Source organism: Balaenoptera borealis, assembly GCF_965194805.1.
Source record: "Balaenoptera borealis genome assembly, chromosome: 14".
Classification (NCBI taxonomy): domain Eukaryota; kingdom Metazoa; phylum Chordata; class Mammalia; order Artiodactyla; family Balaenopteridae; genus Balaenoptera; species Balaenoptera borealis.
The window spans coordinates 70,104,672-70,128,259 of NC_138875.1; the positions used below are offsets into that span (position 1 = coordinate 70,104,672).

The 23,588-nt window shown below is 43.7% G+C and overlaps 1 protein-coding gene across 6 annotated transcripts in view; it reads left to right on the forward strand.

Moving 5' to 3' along the window:
• The window catches only part of NF2 (NF2, moesin-ezrin-radixin like (MERLIN) tumor suppressor), an 85,528-nt gene that overhangs the window by 24,412 nt on the left and 37,528 nt on the right, over nucleotides 1–23,588 (forward strand). For all 6 annotated transcript variants that reach the window (XM_082354732.1, XM_082354731.1, XM_082354733.1 and 3 more), the window contains exons 2-6: nucleotides 8,124–8,249; nucleotides 10,182–10,304; nucleotides 12,282–12,365; nucleotides 21,116–21,184; nucleotides 22,029–22,111. In XM_082354732.1, coding sequence (XP_082210858.1) covers nucleotides 8,124–8,249; nucleotides 10,182–10,304; nucleotides 12,282–12,365; nucleotides 21,116–21,184; nucleotides 22,029–22,111 — 485 coding nt within the window. The remainder of the gene's footprint in view (nucleotides 1–8,123; nucleotides 8,250–10,181; nucleotides 10,305–12,281; nucleotides 12,366–21,115; nucleotides 21,185–22,028; nucleotides 22,112–23,588) is intronic.

Here is a 23,588-nt window from a genome sequence, read left to right on the forward strand (position 1 = left end):
CATAAATTCTTGCTTCATTGCAATCATTACCTAGAAGACTGTTCTACTCAGAAGGCTCAGCTTAGGTATCATCATCATTATCATCATCATCAGCCAACCACAAGCATTTGTGAAGTGGCCACAGATTATGCAGCACTTGCGCGGGTCCTGGGAGACTTAGAGAGAGAGAGAGAGAAAGAGGAAGAGAGAAAGGGAGAGAGAGAGAGAGAGAGAGAGAGAGAGAGAGTGTGTGTGTGTGTGTGTGTTAGCCCTTGCCTTCAAGGAGTTTATGATCTGCAGAATTGCAGGAAGGACAGGAATCTTGGGGAAAGACAGGCACCTCATTTTTCCGTGTATGTAAAGTACATACTAACTCACATATCTGGTATTGTATGCGGGGGAGGGAGACAGTGGTGAGGTAAAGAAGGGATCTTAGAAAGGTCTGGTTGTGGGTAACTAGAAGCATGTAGGTTTGCTGACCAGGAAGGGCACAGGCTGCCTTGTAGCAAGGCAGAGCAGTTGGTTGGAGGAGAGAGGAAGTGATTGGTGGAGGGCCTTGAAACCAATGATTTAAATAGATTCAGCATACTAACAGCGATGATTGGAGGGCTGGGAGAGGAGAATTACTTGCTGTGGTTGATTATGGCAGAAACTGACAGGGCAAGATTGGACCTGAGTTTTTTGTCTTGTTTTGTTTCGTTTTGTTTTTGCAAAAAGGAGGTTTCAGGTTTGTAAGATTTTGTGCAGATTGAGCTAAGGGATTTGGGGGTCATGATTGATAGAGCAAAGAGACGAGTCTCTTTTTTTGGCTAAAATATTGTTTCTATTTGGAGGGTCTCCTTTTCCCTCAGAAATAATGGCTGATTAGGAGTGGTGTGTGTGTGTCCTTAACCACGACAGGAAACACAGACATGAGACACAGAACCTGCTTCCATGGTATGAGTCGGGGAGGGTCGGTTTTACACCCCCATTACTGCACTCTTTTATCCTCTTTGATTAACTGGAATAGATTTTAATGGGACTCATTATTCACTACTGCACGGCAAAATCATTTTTATAACTCTTTCCATTGTGTTTACCTTGTAAATGGAGGTGTTTGGCATCTGTTTTTTCAAAACAGACCAATAAAAGTTGTATTTAGGTTTGGATCTGGCACATCAGCATCTTAAATTCTCAACTCTTCTCTGAAATCGGTTCTCGTAGGGCAGCCACGACTGCAAAAGTCAATTAGGGGTGAACGTGGAGAGGGGAGATCACAGCCCTCCTTGCTCTCGCATTCCCGAAATCATGGTAAACATGCTACATGTGTCCTGAGTCCGGGGAGGCACGGTTCCTTCTATTGCTCTGTCTGTAAGGGAGCTAACCTTTCAATAGTTTTTATGGAAAATGCTGGGGCAGCTTGTGAACTAATTAGAAGAAACCCTGATAAGTGAATGCCGGGTCTGTCCGTCGGTTCTCTTTCGTCTTCTGTGGAGTAGACAGCCAGTCAAATAGCATCTCTTGTGTGGCTGATAATCCTGTCCCCCAACATCTATGAAATGGGATGTCGCTTCTCTGCTAGCTTCTCCAGGTTTGAGTCTTCTCTGTAAAGCTGAAGTTTCTCTGGGGCTTCTGATTCTCAGGCATTTCACACATGGCAGCCACATTCGGTTCTGTGCACGGCCCAGAGAAAGCAGTGCGAGAAATGCAATGCGAAGGCTGCCAAAGCCAAAAAAACAAGTGGTAGTTTTAGGGTTGTGAGTCTAAACGTGGCCTGTTGTAAGAAGATGTCGCAGACGTTATTCAAAATGCTTCCCCGGTTAATAGACCCTGATCAGTCCTGTAGGTTATTGGTGCCAGTTGCTTCCAACAACAGAAAAGTGCTGCATTCCAGCTACGTTCCTGCTGCAGAGCGTAAGTGCTTAGTGCTATTTCCTTAAAACATTCGAGGTTGATAAATGACAAGCACTTCACTCTGGGTAAAGCTCATAAATCCAGCCCCTACAAAAGATAACAAGCTGACAGCACTTAGTCCTGTTTATAAAGTTCATACACATCCGTCTGTGATAGAGGCACGGGATGGATCTGGGAAATAGCACCGCAGCCCGTTAAAGTAATGCAAGAACACAGCCACGATGCAAGACGCTCCGTGTGCCCAGACTCCCTGCCATTTGCCCTGCGCTTCAAGGGCATCTGGAGGCCGAGGCCCACGGAGCCGGAGCCCACACGCCGTGGAGTCCGGCTCCTTCCTGCAAATCTCCTTTCTCCCTCCCTCCACCGCTCCTTTTCTGCCTGCAAGATGAGCCCCTGCCTCGTCGCCTTCCTCCCTTCGCTGGGCTGAGCGGAGGCGGGGGGTGGGGGGTGAGGGGGTATGTGGAGCAGTGGAACACTTCCCCCAGGGCAGAAGAGATGAGTTCAGGTGAACATTTCATCAGCACCAGGGGCTGTTCTCTTTTTGGCAATCTGTTCAGGAAAAATGACAAACCCTCCAAAAAGGCCTGTAAGTAGCATAAGTGCAAAGCCTGAATGGCTTATGTGCTAGCAGGTGTCAGAAGAGAAAATGTTTTAATAAAAAAAGAAACACGAGACTCATCCCACTGGTCATGGCTCCTTAGAGACGTGGCAGGTATTGTTCAGGGGGGCCTGGGTGCTCAGAGCAGGGACTGAATGACCCAGGCCCTGAGTGGCCGTGGTGGGTGTGAGCTGTCACACGCGTGGGGCTGAAGCCATGTACTCAGTACCGCACTGAACATTCAGTACTGCAGATAGGACAGTCACGCTGCTTGTCAGATACCAGAAGAGCGCAAAGAACGTTCCTTCACTTGACAACAGCCTGGACCCAAGCGGCAGACATGCTGTTCCCTCCGGCTGGAGTGACCTCTCTTCCTTCAGCCCCTTCACCAGAGGACCAACTGCTGCCTGGCTTTCGAGACCCATCTCAGACAGCATCTCCCCAGGGAAGCCACTCACCCCACAGACCCCCAGGCCCGAGCTGTGTTCCCTCAGTCCTCTGTTCTGTGAGCATTTGCCAGGTTGCACTTTCCTTATCTGTTCACCTGTCTTCCCCATCAGCCGTGAATAGGGACAGCGTCTTGTCCCAGATTCATCATTCATCTCTGGGACCGAGTGCAGTGACTAGGATGTAGTGGGTGCTCAATAAATATTTGTCAAGTGAGTGATGGTATGGTTAGCACGATGAGAATTGATGGTGCCCTTTCTGATCTGCCATCCATCATGCGAGGAGTGGAACACAACTGGAGGCTTTAAACCATGCCACTTGAGAATATAAGAAGAGGCGGGGTTAGAATGAGTAATCACCACCTTTTATTGAGTATTTACTGTGGCACCTTCTTAGACTTTTCAAATGTATCAGTGCACTTAATCCTGAGATCAATCTGCTAAAACAGGTTCTGTTTATTATCCCTGTTGCAAAGCACAAGGAAGTTCAATAACTTGCCCAAGGTCACACAGTGGCAGCACTGAGATTCATACCGATGTTGGATAACCACTGTTTCTCTCTGCCTTTTAGACTGGTTCCTGGAAGGAATTAAGCCCTAATCTTCGGAAACATCCATCTTATGTAATGATTTAGCTTCTCTCCTGTACATCTAGAATGTTATGAGTTTTGTTCCATCCTAGGGAAAAAGGAGAAAACAGCCACTCAGACAGCTTTCTGTGGTTCACACGACACGTCAGAGTTAGGAGACAAAGAATTGGTTTTATTTTTATTTTATTTTTATTTTTTATTTTTTTTGGCCATGCCATATGGCTTTCGGGATCTTAGTTCCCCAGCTGTGCCCCCTGCAGTGGAAGCGTGGAGTCCTAACCACTGGACTGCCAGAGAATTCCCAAGAATTGATTTTAGACGGTAGTTGGAAGCACAGCAAGTGTTCCCCAGCCTCTGTTCTCCAGTCAGACTGAACTACAATACTGTCATTTCCTACAAGAACCATCTATAGACCTCTAGACCTTCGCATATGCTCTTCCCTCTGCTGTAACACACTTCCCTGCTCTCTCCTCCTTCCCCAAGGCTGGTCTTCACTTGGCTTCTCTTTCCCACCAGTTCAGATGCCATTGCCCACCCCTTCAAGATAGAGGGTCCCTCCAGTCCCTGATGTCCCTGTTGTGGCACTGGGTGCTATAGTGCTGACTACCACACCTGGAGTTGATTTGTGTGTGGGGCGAGGGGAATGATTATCTGTTCCTGACAGTTTCACACTCTGGGCCTGTTGTCTTCAGCCCCCCATTTATCCCCTGCACCTCAGCTGGTGCTCGGACACAGCGTGTGTTCACTAAATGTTTGTCGAAGGAGTGGACGAATGGGGGTTCATTTTGCTTTACACTTTTGAGCCTCGGGTTTTTGAAGTGGTCAAGTCTGTTCTGTCGCACAGCCATTGTTTGCCACGTCTTGTGTGTACACACTCGGCGGGTGCCGTGGGGAGTAGAGAGATGACCGGCGTTGCTCTTGTTCTGAGGCGCCTACGATCTAGGGAGATGCTTAGGTGGTCACATCACCTTCCCACATCAGCACCGCGCGGTGGACCAGTGATAGAACTGGAGGCGGGCGTGCTCATGCTCTCGCGAGTCGGCAGCACCAAGGAAGCCCCATCGCAACCCAAGACCTCCCGTCCACAGGGTGTCCCAAGAACCACCAGGAGCAACTGTGACCGGTGGTTCTTGTTTGTGAAGAAGTAGAAACCCAAATTAGGAAGACTAAGCAAGCCTCATACATTTGGGGAAAGCATGCTGAAAAGTGCACCCTCATCTAGGTAACAACACATTGGAGGTTAGATTTAGCCCAAGAGAAAAACTTAATGACTTAAAACTAGAACACTTTATTTTGTAAATAGAGCTAAGACTTAAAATCAGGTGTATTTGGGACATCTCTACTTGGTTTCCTCAGGCACCCTATCTTACTTTGTCTAGAACTTAATTACTCATCTGTTTCCGTCAAAACTTGCTGCTCCTGCTTCTCCTGTCTTCCATCCCTCCTTTACTGGAACCACCTGATGCTCAAGCCAGAAATTCAGGTGTTTCTCTTGATGCTTTTCCAGTTCTCAGGCTTTCTCTCCTTCCCACTGCCTTCATCAAGGCAGGAGTTGGCCTCCCTTCTGCCCTTCTTGATTCCAGGCTCCTTTCCTCCAACCCATTCTCCACCCTGTTGTTAGTGCACATTCTAGAATGCAGGTCTGGTCCCATCATTCCTCTGCCTCAGGGTATATGGAGAGTCCTGGTCCATCCCCACCACGCCCACTGAGTTCAGGCTGTCTGTTTCACCTCTGCCAGATGACATGCAGTTCCCTGTAGAGATCATGATGTTTGTTTTTAGACTTATTTCCTTTTCTCCTTTAACTAATTCTCCCTTGTTCTTTAAAGCTTTTTCTAACCTGGGTCGTTACTTGAGTCTTCGGCAGGGAACATTCTTCCAGAATTTCACATCCTCAGTGTCTAATATTGCTGGGCACATAGGATGTGCTGTGTAATGCTTGCTGAAAGATTAGCTGAGAGGATGGGGAGTTCCCTGGTGGCCTAGTGGTTAAGATTCCAGGCTTTCACTGCTGTGGACAGTGTTCAGTCCCTGGTCGGGGAACTGAGATCCCACAAGCCTCGAGGTGCAGCCAAAAAAAGGATTAGATGAGTGGAAGCAGAGGCTTTAATTCACATTGAGCTGCAAAGGAGCAATAAATACCTGGCTCTTCTGAAAATGGGTTTTGTTTTAAGGTGGGAGAAGAGTGTTAAGATACCAGTTACTAACTGGAAAAGGTGGCTGGGGAGTGCTGGAGGAGAGCAAGATGAAAGGAACCCCACAGAGCAGAAAAAGAGGCGATCTTGGGGGTTGCCTACCTTAGACCACCAAGAAAAAGGCCAGTGTCTGCTGTAGCAGGCTGCCAAAGAATGTTTCCTTATACAAGAAGGGGACAGGTCTACTGTAGGTAATTAATTACTCAGACTCATTTCCAATTTGACACCCTACAATTCTTAAAGTTGAAAATCTAAGCCAGGCATTCTGAATCGGTGTGAGAATTTTTCCCCTCTCTTCACTTTATTGCAAGCTCCATAGTAGCAAAGACATTGTCTCTGCATTCAACAGAGATAATTTTGCATTTTAGAAACAAGGAAGTAGAAAACTGCATTAATACGAGATTATGTTTGAGAATTTAAGCTCCCAAGTCAGGAAATCCACTCAGCATTCTCTTGGTAGCTCTCGTTTAGACGCACCACACACCCACTTGCAGACAGCCCCTTCGTGCCAGAGCCTGCCCTGCAGTGGCCGTGAGTTATGGCGGATTGGGGATCATTACCTTGATCTTCTTGGCCTTTGGTTATTTCACTTCTCCAAGTTAATGTGTGCTCTTAAGTGTTAACATTATCTTGTAGCAAAGTAGTCATTTATAATTTATATACTATGTACTGGCTTAAAATAGAAACAAGAAGATAATCAGCATCCTGAAGCTCCTAGTTTTCCAAAATAACATTTCTTCAGAGAAGTCTGCCTGTAGGAAATAAAACCTACCGTGAATTAAAAAACCCTTTGTCCCAGTGTCAGACTGGGACACAGGTGTGCCAACAAGCATTATTAAGCCTTATAAAAGGGGAAGGAGATCATTTTTTTAAAATAAAACATTTTATTTTATTCTACTCAAAATAATTTCTAAAGAACTCAACCTTTGTAGTGTTGCAGGGGCCCCACTGAAGTCACAGAGAGGGGACTGGGGCAGAGCTAGAGCGTCTTTTGGAGAAGGACAAAAGCTAATCCATATCTCCACCCCATGTCTGCTGCAGTTTTGGTGTCCTTCCATCTAGGCTGCTCCTTTGCTCTTTGACTTTGACTATACACATGGAGAAGGATGGGCTTTCCTGTTGAGTTCCTCGTAGGGAACACGCCGTCCATTCACATATATTAAAAATAGAAGGCCTGCTTGAAAAATCCTCTAGAATCAGGTTTTAGCAAACACCAATCAGATTTTAGAGGTCTAACTTATTTTTTTTTCCTACTTGCTTTTATAAGAAGTCTCTGAACCCTGAACTTTCCCCAGTTCCTTTTCATTGTGCATCTTCAGTGTACCAGGACCTTGGGTGGAAATTTCTAATGAGAGCAGGAGAAGGACAGACGCCCCTGCAGTCAGGTGGTCTTCCTCTTCCGATGTCTGGCGACCTTGTATTTGAATCCACCATCTGTGACCACCATCTCCGTGATGTGTCTCGTGCTCATCCCTGTACACAGGTGTCCATTTGAATGTCCACCTGATACTTGGGGGCCACTGACTGGGGTCGAGGCGAGCAGCCGCTATGGGTACTATGGGAACATCCTGGGTGATTTAACTTAAAAGCCACGGGTGGCAACATTTACTAAGCTCCTGGGTATTTTATTCCCCTATTATGATATTGAACCTGCTTTTCTGGCCACAAGATTGAAGAGCTGAGAAATGGGTTTAGCAGCCATTGCTTCAGGTCCTTTTGAAAATGAGGCTACGGGATTAGCACACTACAGTATATTCCTGTCTGTTTGTCCCCTGAGTTTCGATACAAGAGTTTGAAGTTGCTGCGTGTGGCCGTGGGTGGACACCTCCTCTTTGGCCTGGGTTACACATCATGACGGGGAGAGACCCGTGATTGGACTGGCTGGTCTCTAGTGTTTCTTTTTCCCCATGATTTGTGACGTCAGTTACAACATCTTACCCTATGTTGTGTTTTAAAAAAAATCAAGTAAAACTAGTCTTTACATTTTAAAAAGCTAACCTTTTATTAAAGGGCAGAGTCACGATTAAAAAGAAAATCAACAACAAAATCTTGAGGAAACGAATGTCTCTAGAAGCTAACCTCGGATTAACGGGAGAAGCTTGACTCTCCTAAATGTGGACGTTATTTAGCAGCTTTCCTAAATTAGCAGCTTTGGGCATATTAAGATCTGTAAGGAACTGTCCAAGGGAGGTATTGTGTATGCTATGCAGTGATTAAGCCATTAAGCTCTAATTATTATTTTCCCACTCATGGTTTTGTGTAGGAAGGTTTACAATTATTTAGGAATTCTTTGCTCCTCGGCCATCTTAGCGTCATCCCCACCTTTCAGAACCTGAGGTGGGGGGAGCAGAGAAAAGGTTTTCCTGCGGGCTGCTTACCACTTGGGCTCAGCTGTCTTCCCCTGTTGGTTTGTTCCCTTGCAGATGAAGTGGAAGGGGAAGGACCTGTTTGACTTGGTGTGCCGGACCCTGGGGCTTCGGGAAACCTGGTTCTTTGGCCTGCAGTATACAATCAAGGACACCGTGGCCTGGCTCAAGATGGACAAGAAGGTGGGCCCAGACCCTGATGACACCAGTGGGGCTGGCATGGGCTCTGGATTTCCCCTGAGCATGTGTCTAGCATCATGGGGCATTATGGTACACAGCAGAGAGAGGGGTGGGTTGCGGAGGAAGTTATACGGGACAGGATGCGGGCCTGGGGAGGCCCCGCCCCTGTTCCTCACCAGCTACCCCGGGCCTGCAGAACCACCCAGAACTGACCTGCCGCCATCCCTGGCTTCTTCCTTGTTGTCACCGGGTGTCACCTGATTGCTTCAGGCTTAATGCCGTTCTGTTGACTGAGCCATGAGTCAGGCTTTGTGGATAAAAATTACTATTGTATTATCGTTTTGGGTTTTTTTCGCACAATTTATGTCTTTGAAAGATTTTCTTGGGGCTCCTGTTCTTTAGGGAATTTTTAAGAGTCTTTTTGAGAAACACCATGGCCCAACTCAATTTATTCATTAACATGATCTAAGGAATAAAGAGTGCCCTGGTTCCCGCAGTGAAGGAAGAATGTCTATTTTGTTCTCATGATATTCTGGGGCTTCTGAGGCCTGGTGGACAAGTCTGGACTCCCAGCAGTTCTAATGTGGCTTAGAAATGGATACTGCCTCGGGGAACTGCCCTCTGCGTGGGTTTGTATGTGCTCACAAAGACGCTGTCACCTACTTACCTGCCAACCTATCCATGGAGACTCTGAGAGCAGGGCCGTATGTTTTAGTCAGTGACTCCTAAAAGACCCCTGAATCTCCGAGTAAGTCAGTGTCTCATTTTTACCCCAAATTACCCCCTGCAATTGCCTACCTCATTCTATTATCTACTGCTTGGCATGATAAACAGTGAAAGCCTGCCGTCTTCTACCAGTTTGACTCTAAACTCAGGTGTTCAAATTGTGTTTACATATGTACGCAGTAATCTGAATCTTCACGTTGGGGTCCCTGCTGGTTATAAATTTCACATGGTAATTCCCAACGATCATGAATGTCCAAGTGCTGCCATGCCAAGAAGAGCGTCCTAGATCAGGTTTATTTTGAATCTCTTGGGCACCACGACCAGGAATTTGGGCAGGAGCCTGGAGAGTTATCTATCAAAGACAGCAAAACCTTCAGTATCATTTTGTGACTCTCGGCAAAGTAAATTTGAAATCGTACCTGAGTGTTGGCCAAATGGATATTAGATTGGGGGCCTCAGGAGCCATGGAGCCTGCTGCTCAAAGGAAATAAATTATGACACATGTTAATGGAGACTTGTAGCCTGTCACATGGCATGTTTATGTCCTGAGATGAAATTCATTCTGGAGAGCAGATGGCTCAAGCTTTCCAGTGGGTGGATGAAATTGTTAGAAGATTAAAGGCAGAGTGGTTTACTGGCTGTGCTCAAGTATTTCGTGGGGCATCTCTAGAGGTTCCTTGAAACAAAGGGTTGCCATGATGGACGTGTTTCACTTTTGTTGCTCAGTTAATGTTTAGATGATTTCACAGATATCTAGTTCATCATCTCTAAGCTCCATTCCAGTATGGACCTAAATGTTGGAGGTAGTCAGCAAGACAAAAGAATAAAGGAAGATTCCACTACTTGAGAAAATTTAAAAACCTTCAGCCTACCGTAAAGGATAGTGCCCAAGGCCTTTGAGTTATAAATTTCTAGTTTTTAGCTATCTCTGTGGCCTTGAAAACATTTGTGCCTGAATCATCTTAGCTCCACTCACCACTTGGGGATATTGATTAATTTGATTAATTCACCATGTGAAGTGAATATTACCTCCTGTTATAGATGGCTTTGTGAATGCTTCAAACTGTAGAATCACAACCTTTGGGAAATGTGATAAATTTAGAAGGGAGAAAAATATTTATATACTCCCTGCAGAAGGTCCTTTGATGGTGGCCCAGGAGGGAGAGGGGCGAAACTAGCTTGTTTTTCTTTTGCTCTGCAATTCCGCAGGTGCTGGATCATGACGTTTCAAAGGAAGAGCCAGTCACCTTTCACTTCCTGGCCAAATTTTATCCTGAGAATGCCGAGGAGGAGCTGGTTCAGGAGATCACGCAACATTTATTCTTCTTGCAGGTACCCCTTTCCATGCTACCCCCCTGATCTTGAGAGAACCGCCCCCAGGGGTAGTGGCAGAGGCAGCCTGGGCCAACCCCTCGGATTTGACCACAAATGCCTCCACATTGTGAAAATGTTCTCCCTCTGGAAAGCCAGTCCCTTTGGTTCTGTAATGAAAAACAGTCTTCAGGACAGAACTATACTTGAGTGATGAGAATTGGTGTCAGATGAAATTGCAAAAGTGTGATGGCGAAAGAACACATACAAGTAGCTCCCTAACTAGAAACATCTTTGAAGACGGCTCCTCACTAACTTAAAAGTACTCAATAGTTGCCCAGGAAGTCTAAAAAGAGAGCCTTGCAAAGAGTAGTTCTTCCAGAAATTTAAAATCTGCTCTCATGAAGGCGGGACTTCAGAACTCCAGTGACACTTGGTAAATCCCACACACGTGGTACTTCAAACATCATGTTTCATGCCACTCTTTGTCTATAATTGTCTTATTTTCCACTTACTCCCTCATTAGACTGTAAGCCCCTTTAAGGCAAGGCTCATTGAGTGCACAGTGGGCACCCGTAAGTAATTGTTCCACCGAATTGAAGAAATTAGGAGATCCATAATTATAGGTTCAAAGACAGCTAGTTGACCGTCTAGAGGTGCAGCTAGGGGGACTGGTGTGAGGATGAGAACCTTGGCAGTTTTGCTTGTGTTCCTACTGCTCGCTCAGAGCACTTCCCGAGTTTCACGGTTAGTTATGGTGCTTGGCGCTGGAATGGCTGGTGTGTCCGCCATCGGTGACAGGAAAGACCCCAGAGGGGCGTTAATTACATGATTGCCCAGATGTACACATATAGCCTGGCCTCCTATAATTAGTTTGAGCCTCAGATTACTGCATTAAGTAAATATTAAGTTAAATGTAATAACCCCCTCCAATAATTTCTCTTGCAAAAAAAAGTTTGCCAAAAAAGTATGTGTGTTTGTATATCCCCTCTCCAATATTTTCATGTCAAAGGGAAGCCCTTTCAGTTTTTCTGTAGTGCAGCTTAAAACCGAAGGATTAGAAAGTTGCCCTGCTTTGAATGAAACCACAAAGTGGCCTCCTAGGCCCCAGAATGTCCTAGCCGTATAGAGATGGCTTTCTTGTAAGTGCTTGGAAGCAGTGCCCATTCTCCATTTGACTTTGGCCTAATTTCCCCTCCTACTGAAATGTTGGAGCGCTTTCACGGCTGAGCAAGGCAAAATTTACTACTTTTATGAATCTGGTGACTGCTGACGTCTGTGAAAGAGAGCTGGCTTTCCCGTTGTGTTTATTTCAGCATGCCCGCACTTCAGGAGGCTGTCTTGCCTCTGTGTCTGGAACATCACCCACCGTACCAGTCTAAGAAATTAAATGCAATGAGATATGTTAATTCAACATTATGGCTTAAGAATTATATTTCCCGGACCTCAAGTGGACTTAAAGGTTTAATCGATCAAACTTTATTGCTTCCTTTTTCCTTAGAGCAGGCATATTGAAAGTGATGGGGTTTTTTCCTGCAGTCATAACTCAGTGGCCTCACTGACTTTGGTCTTGTGTTAAGACTTAAAAGCAGACTCCATTTCCTCCGATTCTGCGTGTGCTCAGCTGGGGCCGAGGCTGCAGTCACCACCAGAGCCGCTCCTGACATTTCCCGAGTTCACAGCTCTCCTCCGTCACAACCCAGATGTCAGTCTCTTTTTTTAACTACGAAGATTGTTTTTCCTCTTCGGCATTTGATCACGAACAGAAGAGATTAAGGGTTTTTTTCTGCGTAGCCATCTTACCAATAACTTCTCAGGGACTGAACTCCCAACCTGTCGGCAGCGGTAAAAAGAAAAAATTGTGCCCTTTGTCAGAAAATCATTAGCAGGCTGGGTTGACAGGCCTCATTAGAACACGCTGCAGTGTCTTGCTGTGACCAGCCTGCACGGCTCCTGTCCACGCACATGGTATCATGTCTCCCCTGTTGCCCCTTTCAGGTAAAGAAGCAGATTTTAGATGAAAAGATCTACTGCCCTCCCGAGGCTTCTGTGCTCCTGGCTTCTTACGCCGTCCAGGCCAAGGTAGGCTCAAAGAAGGAAAACGCATTCTTCCTGGGCATTAATGCATGTCACAGGATCACACCAGTCATCTGTTTCTTTGCATCTTCTAGGCTTCAGAGACTTTCCCCAGAAAGTGGGGTGCTATGGCACTTGTGGACTTGGGGGACCACTCTCACTGTTCCACTGCTGTATCATCTTGTGAGAGTGTCTGTGTGTGTACAAACAATAAGTGTACAGCTCGATGAATTATCTGTGTAATCTCACTATGCACATGTGGTTAATTACATTCACCCAGCCAACCTCTCTTTTTATTAACCAGGAAGAATGAGTTTATCGTCTCCAGTTTTGGCCAAACATGGCCTTGGGGTCAGAAAGGCCCAGGTCCTCATTGCAAACTCATCTTCTGAGGACCAGCGGCCCTATGCCTCGGGACCATGTCACACTCTGGGGAATGTCCTGCTTCATCCACCTGGATGGCGTGCTGGCTGTGCTTACGGTTGGGCACTGCGGGCTCTCGGCCTCACCAAGCCCAGCTGAGCTGTCTGGTGACCTGAGAGTCTTTCACAGAGAAATCGCTGCAGACTGGGAGTGGTGGGAGAGGGAGACCACTGGTTTTGTGCTTCTGTCCTCTCTGTTTTTATAAGACTCACTACAGGGTCTGCCCAGGGTGCTTCATGCCCCTCAGATTTCCGACTTCAATCACATGCCACTTTCTCCTGATCCCTCTGCTTACTACCTTTCACTGCAGCATAAGATGACCTCAGAATTGGGACACCTGGGTTACTTTTGTGATTTTTGCATAATCTTTTCAGTTATTATTTTCCTTTTTAGTTAGAGGTATCCATAAAGCAATTTCCCTGAAATGTTAGAGAAATTAATAAGACCCTCAACTTCTTAGCCCACTTTTTGGGGTAGCTTAAGATAATCTCAAATCAAAGCCAGGAAGTAACTGGCCTATCATTTGGAGGAAAAAAGGGTCTGTACGTGCTCGTCACACTAACAGAAGCATCAGGGTCATTTGATGACTTGTCTAATATTTGCTGAGTATTCACTGGCCTGAGGGGAGGTTGTTGACTCTGTTACTGATACAGACACGAAGTGAGTATCTGCCCTCAGTGATTTGCCCAAGGTCATTTGGGCAATCTTGGGTAAAGCTAAGGGCAGAATTCATGGCTTTGGGAATTCATGCATTTTGTGCCTCCCCTATTCCACTGTCCTGACAAATGAGTAATTGAGAAAACAGAAAATGGGCCTTGATTCAACTAAAACATATGCTTCCTTTTATGCTTTGATTAAGAATATTAATAACAGGAAAAATGTGTCCTTTCAATCAGTATCGCCCTGACAGTGATGAAGCAGTTGTTGTCACTTTCATTAAATCTGAGCACTTCCTGGCCCGGAACTGAGCTTCTCTCTAGCATGCCTTCTCCCCGGCTGAGAGGAGGGCCAGGTTCTCAAAGATACTACCTCTCTCTGAAGGACTTTAGTCTCAAAGGCTACATTTTCTTTGCATAAATTTTGGGTCACAAATTCAAAGGCCACCTGTAGAAAAAAAAACTTTTCAGGGAACCAGCAGATGTTTGCTTAAACAGATTTCACTGTAGGAAAGCCCTCCTAATTTGGATCCTGCTAATTTAGAGATGAAAGTGATTCACAGACAGCATATGGGGTTCATATGGAGGAGCGTGCTTTAACTGTTTTTCCCGGTGTAAATTGTCAGGAACCTACAAATAAAGGTAATCTATGGCTTCAAGTCTGCATTTGGGAAACTAAGGATTATTATAACATGCTTCCAGTTTCTAGGACAGCTGTTAATATTAATAGGGTGTCTCTGATTACAATATTGATCAGATCTTACACGCCTGTAGTGTTTTACAGTTTTACAAAGTGTTATAACATGAATATTTCTTGCGATCCTCAATGGAGTCTTTTCTGTAAACCAAAGAATTTAAGGCTCAGAAAGGACTAATAATTTGTCTAAAGTCACAATACTTGATGTTAATTTTTTTTTTTTAATAAATTTATTTATTTATTTATTTTTGGCCGTGATGGGTCTTAGTTGCTGCGCACGAGCTTTTCTCTAGTTGCAGTGAGCAGGGGCTACTCTTCGTTGCGGTGCGCAGGCTTCTCATTACAGTGGCTTCTCTTGTTGCAGAGCACAGGCTCTAGGTGCGCAGGTTTCAGTAGTTGTGGCTCGTGGGCTCTAGAGCGCAGGCTCAGTAGTTGTGATGCATGGGCTTAGTTGCTCCGCGGCATGTGGGATTTTCCCAAACCAGGGCTCGAACCCGTGTCCCCTGCATTGGCAGGCGGATTCTCAACCACTGTGCCACCAGGGAAGCCCGATGTAAATCCTTTTTTAAATGGAGTTTGCAGCCCACTTCTTGATGGACAGGATTTGAAGCAGAATGGAGCTGCAGAATGGAGCAGGGGTGAGAACCCTAGTGTCTGGATTGCATAATTTAGCACTTGCACTTGCCCTCACTGTGAGAGGGGTCTCTGGGTATCACACACTACCTTTCACTAAATTCCAGGTTCATTTGTATGGTCACATCAGTCCAAACTTTTCAGTAAATCATCCTGGTTCCTTCCATTATATTCCATTTCTTTTCTTCCACAACCTTTCTGAGACAGATAGGAAATGTAAAAGTGTGGTGGGGGAAGTGAATTGAGCTCATGAACACGTGGGATGTAATTACGCACAAATGTATTCATTACAGTATTTCAGCTGTTCAACTGATATAGACAGTTCATTCCAAAGCATAAAGAAACAATTACCCTTAAAGCATAAATACAAATATTAATCACATGGTTCAGTTAACAAGAACCATATTTCTTAGTAGGAGTTTAGGTTATTTTTGAATCAGAAATATAGGCTGGTTTTTTTGGCCCAGTCATGTGACACACCAAACCATCTTGCAACATCTTAAGCCACCTGTTGGATTTTATATTGACAATTTGGTGTTTGAAATGTGTTCTTATTAAAAATGACTTTGGGAGAGAATGGTATGTAATTCCCCAATCTTGCAGGGCTGGCCAGCAGATTCCTAGTGTTCAGAGAGAGAAAAGACTGGTGGGAGAGGAGGCTTGTTGTTTCCTATTGCTCTTTGATGCTAATTAGGGGCAGAGTGCCAAAAGGCAACTAAGAAGTTGGGTATATGTAAAGTATAGGTAGAGTGGCAAGAGTTGAGGCTGGAGAGGTCTGCTGGGGGTCAGATCATAAAGGGTCTTAACTTTATCCTGTGGGGGTTGCAGAGCCAGTGAAGGGTTTATATTTTAGACAGATCCTTTGGTGGCTGTGTGAAGGACAGATTAGAGTAAGACCAGTTTGGAAACAGGGAGACCTGTTAGAAGGCTGTGGTGGTCATCTGGCTGAGACTATGGGGTTCCCAACTTGGGCAGTGGTCAGTTGGATGGGAGGAGACTAACTTTAAAATAATCCAGTGGAAAAAAATACCCAGAAGGTAAAAGTTGATATAAATGGTACTATCCTTTGCATGTCCCCCTTTTTGGGGGGCTTATCCTTTTACAAATGGGTATTTTCTCTCACTCAATGTCAATTTTGCGATGTATCGTGTTGTACGAGTCGATGTAGCTCATTGATTCTAACTGCTGTATGGTAGCCATTGATGAATAAGCCTAATTTATTTTTCTATCCTCCTGAGGAGGAGGTAGGTTTAGTTTCTGCTGTTTCCCGATTATAAGCAGCGCTTTACTGAGAACTCTTTTATATGCTTCCTTGTGTACATGTGCAAAAGCTTTTTCCCCTTAAGGTAGATTTCTAGAAGTAACATTGCAGATATATCCCTGAATATAAAGAACTCTTAAGTTTCTAAGAAAAAAGCAGAAAAATGGGAGCAAAGGGTATGAATATCAGGCAATTTATAGACTATGAGAAGAATCTGTAAATACAAAAAGATGCTCAATCTTATTAGTAATCAAGAAAAAGAAGAATTAAAGCAACAATAAGGAAACATTTCAAACCCATGAGATTGACAAGGATTAATATAGGATGGATAAAGAACAAGGTCCTACTGTATAGCACAGGGAACTATATTCAATATCCTGTGACAAACCATAATGGAAAAGAATATGAAAAAGAATATACATATATGTATAACTGAGTCACTTTGCTGTACAGAAGAAATTGACACAACATTGTAAATCAACTATACCTCACTTAAAAAAAAAAAAAAGTAAAATAAATAAATAAATTGAATAGAAGCTCTGAGCTCATTTCCATGCAGGAAGAGACTGTGAATTGGCATAAGCTCTGTGGGGTGATGGGTATGGTAGGGGCCTGTCAGTGAGGAGACACCCCCTCCCCGAGTCCCCGAAATCCCACTCCTAGGCCGCCACTCTAGAGGAAGTCCTGCATAGTGCACCCTTTTCACTTAAAACTGTCAGAAGAGAGTTCTTAAAGTACTCAGTTTTTTAAACTATTGAACTGTATTTCATAGAACAGAGGGGCTGTGGTTTATTTAAATATCTTTTTTTGTTGTTTTGTTTTTGTTTTCTTTTTTTTAATTGAAGTATGGTTAATTTACAATGTTGTGTTGGTTTCAAGTGTCCAGCAAAGTGATTCAGTTATACATATATGTATATATTCTTTTTCAGATTCTTTTCCATTATAGGTTATTACAAGATATTGAGTATAGTTCCCTGTGCTATACAGTAGGTCCTTGTTGTTTATTTAAATATATCTTTATTGGTAGATACTTAGGCTTGTTTTTCTTTCTATTACTTTTCTACTTAAATGGGTGCAGTGAACATCCTTGAGTACGCCTGTTTGGGCACATACGAACAATATTTGTCTATGATAGATATCAAGAAATGGCATAAATGGGTTGAAGGATAGGAACATTTAAAATTTAAATAATGCTAAGTGAAAGAAGCAGACAGGAAAGGCCACATATTGTATGATTCCATTTGTATGAAATGTCCAGATGAGGCAAATTCATGGAGACAGAAGGTAGGTTGAGTGGTTGTCAGGGGACAGGAGGAGGAAATTAGGACTTACTGCTAATGGGTAAGGGATTTCTTTTTGAGGTGATGGAAATATTCTGGAGTTAGACAGTGGTGATGGTTGTACAACATTTTGAATGTACTAAAAACCACTGAATTATATGCTTAAAATTGTGAATTTTATGTATGTAAATTTTATCTCAAAAAAAATTTAAATAGTTATGACCAAATTGCTCTCCAAAAGTTCCTAATTTAACTTCTACCAATAGTGGTGAGAATATCTGTTTTTCCATATCCTCATCAACAGTGGTTGCTATCAGCCTTTTAAATTTTTGCTAATTTGACAAAAAAGTAGATTTTTTAAAAGTTTTCATTTCCTTGATTACCACTGGGGCATCATTTTCATAGACTTATTGGCCATTTGTATTTCTTTCCTCTGTGAATCAAGTGTTTATGACTTGCCTGTTTTTTCCACTTTATTGTTTGTCTTTTTCTAATTGAGTTATAGGAACTCTATATATTATGAATATTAATCTTTTATCATTTTTTACATGTGAATCCTTTTCATGTTTTGAGTGACTTTTGGAATGACTTCATCAACTTAATATACACATGTTCTTCTATATTTTATTCTGGTATTTTTATGGATTTTCATTTATAGGTTTAAGTCTTTAATCCATCTGGAGTTTAGTGACTGGTGTGCGGTTGGGATCTGTTTATTCTATATATGTATTGATTAGACCTTTATGTTTTGTGAAATCCTATTAAGAGCATTTGGTCTAATTTTTCATACATATAAGCAGAGGAAAGTATTTGTCTCTGTTTAAGAAGTGACTCTGAGAGCCCTTTAAAAGGTGAACTCCCTTCTTGAATTTAGATTCAATTGGTTTATATCAGGGGTGGATCCAGGTTTTGTGGGCCCTGAAGCTTATATAATTTAAGGTGTTCTTTTAATTCAAGAACACCAAATTATGAATATAAAATTAGGTACAGGCCCATGCAGGTGCAGAGACCTGAAACCCAAGCCTCATTAGCTTCCCAGCAAATTCACTCCTGCTTATGTTATTGGGATGCCTCTGTACATAAAATGAGGAGGAACAGCCATCTCCATCCATGGAGTGGTCTGACTTTCTTTTATATTCACCAGCCACCACAACTTGAGGATTTTCTTCTTCTTTTGTGTTTTAAAAAGACATTTAAGAGCAGACACATACCTCAAGGTGGCTGTAATGTTATAAGTGGAATTAGTCCAGTGGAGAAGTTCCTTCAGCAGTGTCTTTGCCACCTCCCCAGTGCTCAGATGTAGCATTTGATCAATGGAGTAGCTGGGAGCTCAGTATGACAATGTGGATCATTAATCTTGCAAGCCTTTGGAGCCTGAATTTATAGCTTTCACTTTGCATATCTGCTTGCAAAAGCACTAGAGTTTGGTCAGCACTGTTGAGAGTTTTGCAAGTACAACTCACAGGGCTTTCTTTATCATCCTCCCCGCTTAAGAATCTGACAGGCAAAGAGTAACCAGTGTCATCATAAATAACGCAGCTGATGACAATAATACCTGACTCATTATGAGCTGGGCACCGTGCAAAATGCTTACCTGACTGTCTTCATCCTCGTCACCCCCCAGGAGGCAGGCACTGTTCTGACCCTTGTTTTCCAGATGGGGAAGCTGAGGTTTAGAGAGAGGGTGCCTCACTCGGGGCCTCAGGGGATGCTGCAGAGCCACCTCCCCTTCAAAATCCTCCAAGACAAATGCTCTCGTTTGACAAATTAGGAAACAGACTTGGAGAGGTGACATGACCTGAGTTTTTAACCTTTTGACATCAGGTTGTATTGAATGCTATGTGTTAATCATAGTTTTAAAATTTTTATGGGTCGAGACTTCCCTGGTGGTCCAGTGGTTAAGACTCCATGATCCCAATGCAGGGGGCAAGGGTTTGATCCCTGGTTAGGGAACTAAGATCCTGCATGCCTTATGGTGCAGCCAAAAAAATTAAAAAAAAAAAAAAATTCTGAGTATTTCATTTAATCCCCACAAGAATCCTATAAGATAAATACTTTTCTTATTCCCATTTTACAGATGAGAAAACTGAGACACAAAATTTCTAAGGTCACAGCTAATAAGTGAAGGAGCTGGAATTGAACTTTAAGCAGCCTGCCTCCCGTACCCCCCTCCCCCTCCCCCTCCCCCCCAGTTTCAGGCTCCTACCTGCACTCTCCGCAGAGAGTACTGTTAAAGCTCATACAGTTCCTGACTTATTACACTCCCCTGGCCTTTCAGAGATCCAGAGAAACCAGTTTCCCTCATTTTTTTTTTTTTTTTTAATTTTTTTGGCCGCACCGAACAGCATGCAGGAGCTTAGTTCCCTAACCAGGAATCAAACCCATGCCCCCTGCATTGAAAGCATGTAGTCTTAACCACTGGACCACCAGGGAAGTCCCTCCTTCAAGTTTTTTAAATGAAGAAATGCATAGACAGGGTTAAGTATTTAAGTTTGACCAGTTAATTTTTTAAACTGAAAAAACAATGCAATACAATTCTGTTATTTGCAAGGTAATTATGAGATTCATAAGAGATATTAATCCTCGGGGCTTTTATAGAAGGGTAGTATGGGAAGAAGTCATGATTTACAGTTGATGATGAACATCTCTTCAATCTCATGAGTGTCTGTTGGAAAACTCACCAGAAATCTAACTTAAGGTTCTTTGGGAATGAGGGTGGGCCATGTCCTCACCCGATTTGGTGGGATGTAGGGCCAACAGCCTTGTGCCAGACCTTTCTTTTGCTTTTCCAATGTTGGTGGCAAAAAGGATAAATGTTTATAGAAGATAATACTAAAATACTGAGCTTTGTTGTTTTGGGTCAAAAGAAAAGCCACTGAATGCTGATTGACAAGAGACAGGCTTTGATCTTCTATATATTTTATGGTTAGTTTCTTTTAAAAAATTCCTTCATTTCTGATTATTTCCTGGTCAGACTAACTTTCTAGGAAAGAAAGGGGTATTTGTTTGCTTGTTTGTTTTTTTATAAATTTATCCATCCTATTTATTTTTGGCTGTGTTGGGTCTTCATTGCTGCGCGCAGGCCCTCCCTAGTTGCAGCGAGGTGCGCGGGTTTCTCATTGCGGTGGCCTTCCTGCTGCAGAGCAGGGAGGGGTATTTGTTTTGAAATCAGAAAATAAACTTCAAGTTATTGTCCCTGGTGAGTACATTAAAATGCAGGCCCCAGAGTGATTTGCTCTACAGCTTCAGGAAAATCTGTTAACATTTTACTCATTTCTTTGTCTGTACGATAGAAATGACAGTGTTGGCATCAGATTTTTCCAAAGCATTTTTCAGAGCCTTGATTGAAAGGTATTAAAAATATTGCCGGCATTATCCCCAGCTCCCACCTATCAGTTGGCTCCAATTACCGGCCACTTACAAACATTTATAGGTAAGACTCTTATCACTGGTTGCTAATCACAACTTACAGAGTTGTGTTTTGTTGTCTCCTTTCAAAAGCTGTTTTGGTAGTGACGGCTTCCTTCAGGAGTTAGAAAACTCGGCCACATTTCTCTACAAATGTCACATTCTTATTAGCATGTCACCCATCCATCCCTTACGGGATTATGCGACTCTGTTCACAGATATAATCAGTTTTGTATTTTCATCCAAGGATAACAAACTAGCAAGGTTGCAATCTTGACTTGTCATCAGAATTAAATTGCTCCCTGGAGCTGGGAGGGACAGAGGCTGAGTCGACCTGTTCAGAAATGCAGTTGTCTTTAGAATCTCAATCCCACGCTCTCCTTTTCCTCTTCTTCCAGTACGGTGACTACGACCCCTCTGTTCACAAGCGGGGATTTTTGGCCCAAGAGGAATTGCTTCCAAAAAGGGTAAGAAGTCAAATTCCCTGTTTGGGAAGACATAACCAAAGGACCGGAAGGAATATTGGACATAGGTGGCAAGAACATTTTTATAAATGTTTTGTAATCAATCTCAAGTAATGGTCTCTGTTGAGAACATTAAAAAGCAAAGGTTCGTGGGATTCGTTTGGGGTTGCCAGGACAGGCATGGCCTGCGGATGGTCCTTTCTTTAAAGGTGGGGGAGCGTCAATGATTCCTAGGGAGGGGCGTGGAGCAGCCTGAGTTCAGCCTGGGGAAATGAGCTGTTTGCAGCTGCGCGGGGCGGGACGGATAGACGGGATGAGTCGGGGGTGGGCATTATAGCTTTTAATCCTTGGTGGTGTTCGTCTTGTTCATTAGCCTCAGAAGCAGGCCTTCCCTACCTTTTGCTGCTTCTGATTTTATAGCTCTGCTCCCCTGTCATGTGTGATAAAGGTCTGCTCCTCACCTTCCCCTGACTTTACCTGCTCCTCTGATGGTTTCTGCAGAGGCAAAGGCCGCAGCACGTACAGCCTGGCCCGCGGCCGGCCCGAAATTAGTGAGCTCTGCTCCTGAACGAGGTCCTCTCTCTGGGCTCTATGGCCCAGGAAAGAGGGGTGCTGCCAGGCGAGGGGTGCCCCGCAGCCTGAGAAATGGTGCAGCTTTCCGAGTTGTGACTCAGGTTGAACGGTGCTTATTTACACACCCACCTCTGCATGTGACTGGCTCCCTGTATGTGGCTTTTTAAAAATAGCTTTGCTGTTTTGTAAAAATAATGCATAATTATAAAAATACCAAACAATACCAGAACTTTCTTTGTGTGTGGGTTTTTTATTTTGCTCTCTTTTTTGCTAGGTAATAAATCTGTATCAAATGACTCCAGAAATGTGGGAGGAAAGAATCACAGCCTGGTACGCAGAGCACCGAGGCCGAGCCAGGTGAGGCTGCTTCATCACTGATTTATATTACCTTATGGGCCTTTTTTCTTTTTTAAGGAACTACAAAACTGGGATGTGTTTGTTGAACAAAATGCAGTACCGAAGTATATAGAAGAAAAAGGGAGAGCTGGCAGCAGTGCTGGTCTTCAGTATTATGTGTGTCCTTTTCTGGTGCATGGGGGCGTGGGTATGTACTGCCTGTCAGGATGTACAGACCTACTGCATTCAGTGCTAATTTATGTTCATTTTAAGAATTCTGTTGAGTCCCTCCCATCAGGAAGCTTGCACAAACCTCTTAGATAGCCTCATCCACCAGAGGGCAGACAGCAGAAGCAAGAAGAACTACAGTTCTGCAGCCTGTGGAAGGAAAACCACATTCACAGAAAGATAGACAAAATGAAAAGGCAGAGGACTATGTAGCAGATGAAGGAACAACATAAAACCCCAGAAAAACAACTAAATGAAGTGGAGATAGGCAACTTTCCAGAAAAAGAATTCAGAATAATGACAGTGAAGATGATCCAGGACCTCGGAAAAAGAATGGAGACAAAGATCAAGAAGATGCAAGAAATGTTTAACAAAGACCTAGAAGAATTAAAGAACAAACACCTAGATGAGTTAAAGAACAAAGAGAGATGAATACAATAACTGAAATGAAAAATACACTAGAAGGAATCAATAGCAGAATAACTGAGGCAGAAGAATGGATAAGTGACCTGGTAGACAGAATGGTGGAATTCACTGCCGTGGAACAGAATAAAGAAAAAAGAATGAAAAGAAATGAAGACAAGGCTTCCCTGGTGGCGCAGTGGTTAAGAATCCACCTGCCAATGCAGGGGACACGGGTTCGAGCCCTGGTCTGCGAAGATCCCACATGCCGCAGAGCAACTAAGCCCATGCACCACAACTACTGAGCCTGCGCTCTAGAGCCCACAAGCCACAACTACTGAAGGCTGCGCTCTACAACAAGAGAAGCCACAACAATGAGAAGCCTGCGCACCGCAACGAAGAGTAGCCCCCACTCACTGCACCTAGAGAAAGCCCATGTGCAGCAACAAAGATCCAATGCAGCCAAAAGTAAATACATTAAATAAATAAATAAATAATTTTTTAAAAAAGAAAGAAATGAAGACAGCCTAAGATACCTCTGGGACAACATTAAACGCAACAACATTCTCATTATAGGGGTCCCAGAAGGAGAAGAGAGAGAGAAAGGACCCGAGAAAATATTTGAAGAGATTATAGTCAAAAACTTCCCTAACATGGGAAAGGAAATAGCCACCAAAGTCGAGGAAGCGCAGAGAGTCCCATACAGGATAAACCCAAGGAGAAACATGCCGAGACACATAGTAATCAAATTGACAAAAATTAAAGACAAAGAAAAATTATTGAAAGCAACAAGGGAAAAACGACAAATAACATACAAGGGAACTCGCATAAGGCTAACAGCTGATTTCTCAGCAGAAACTCTACAAGC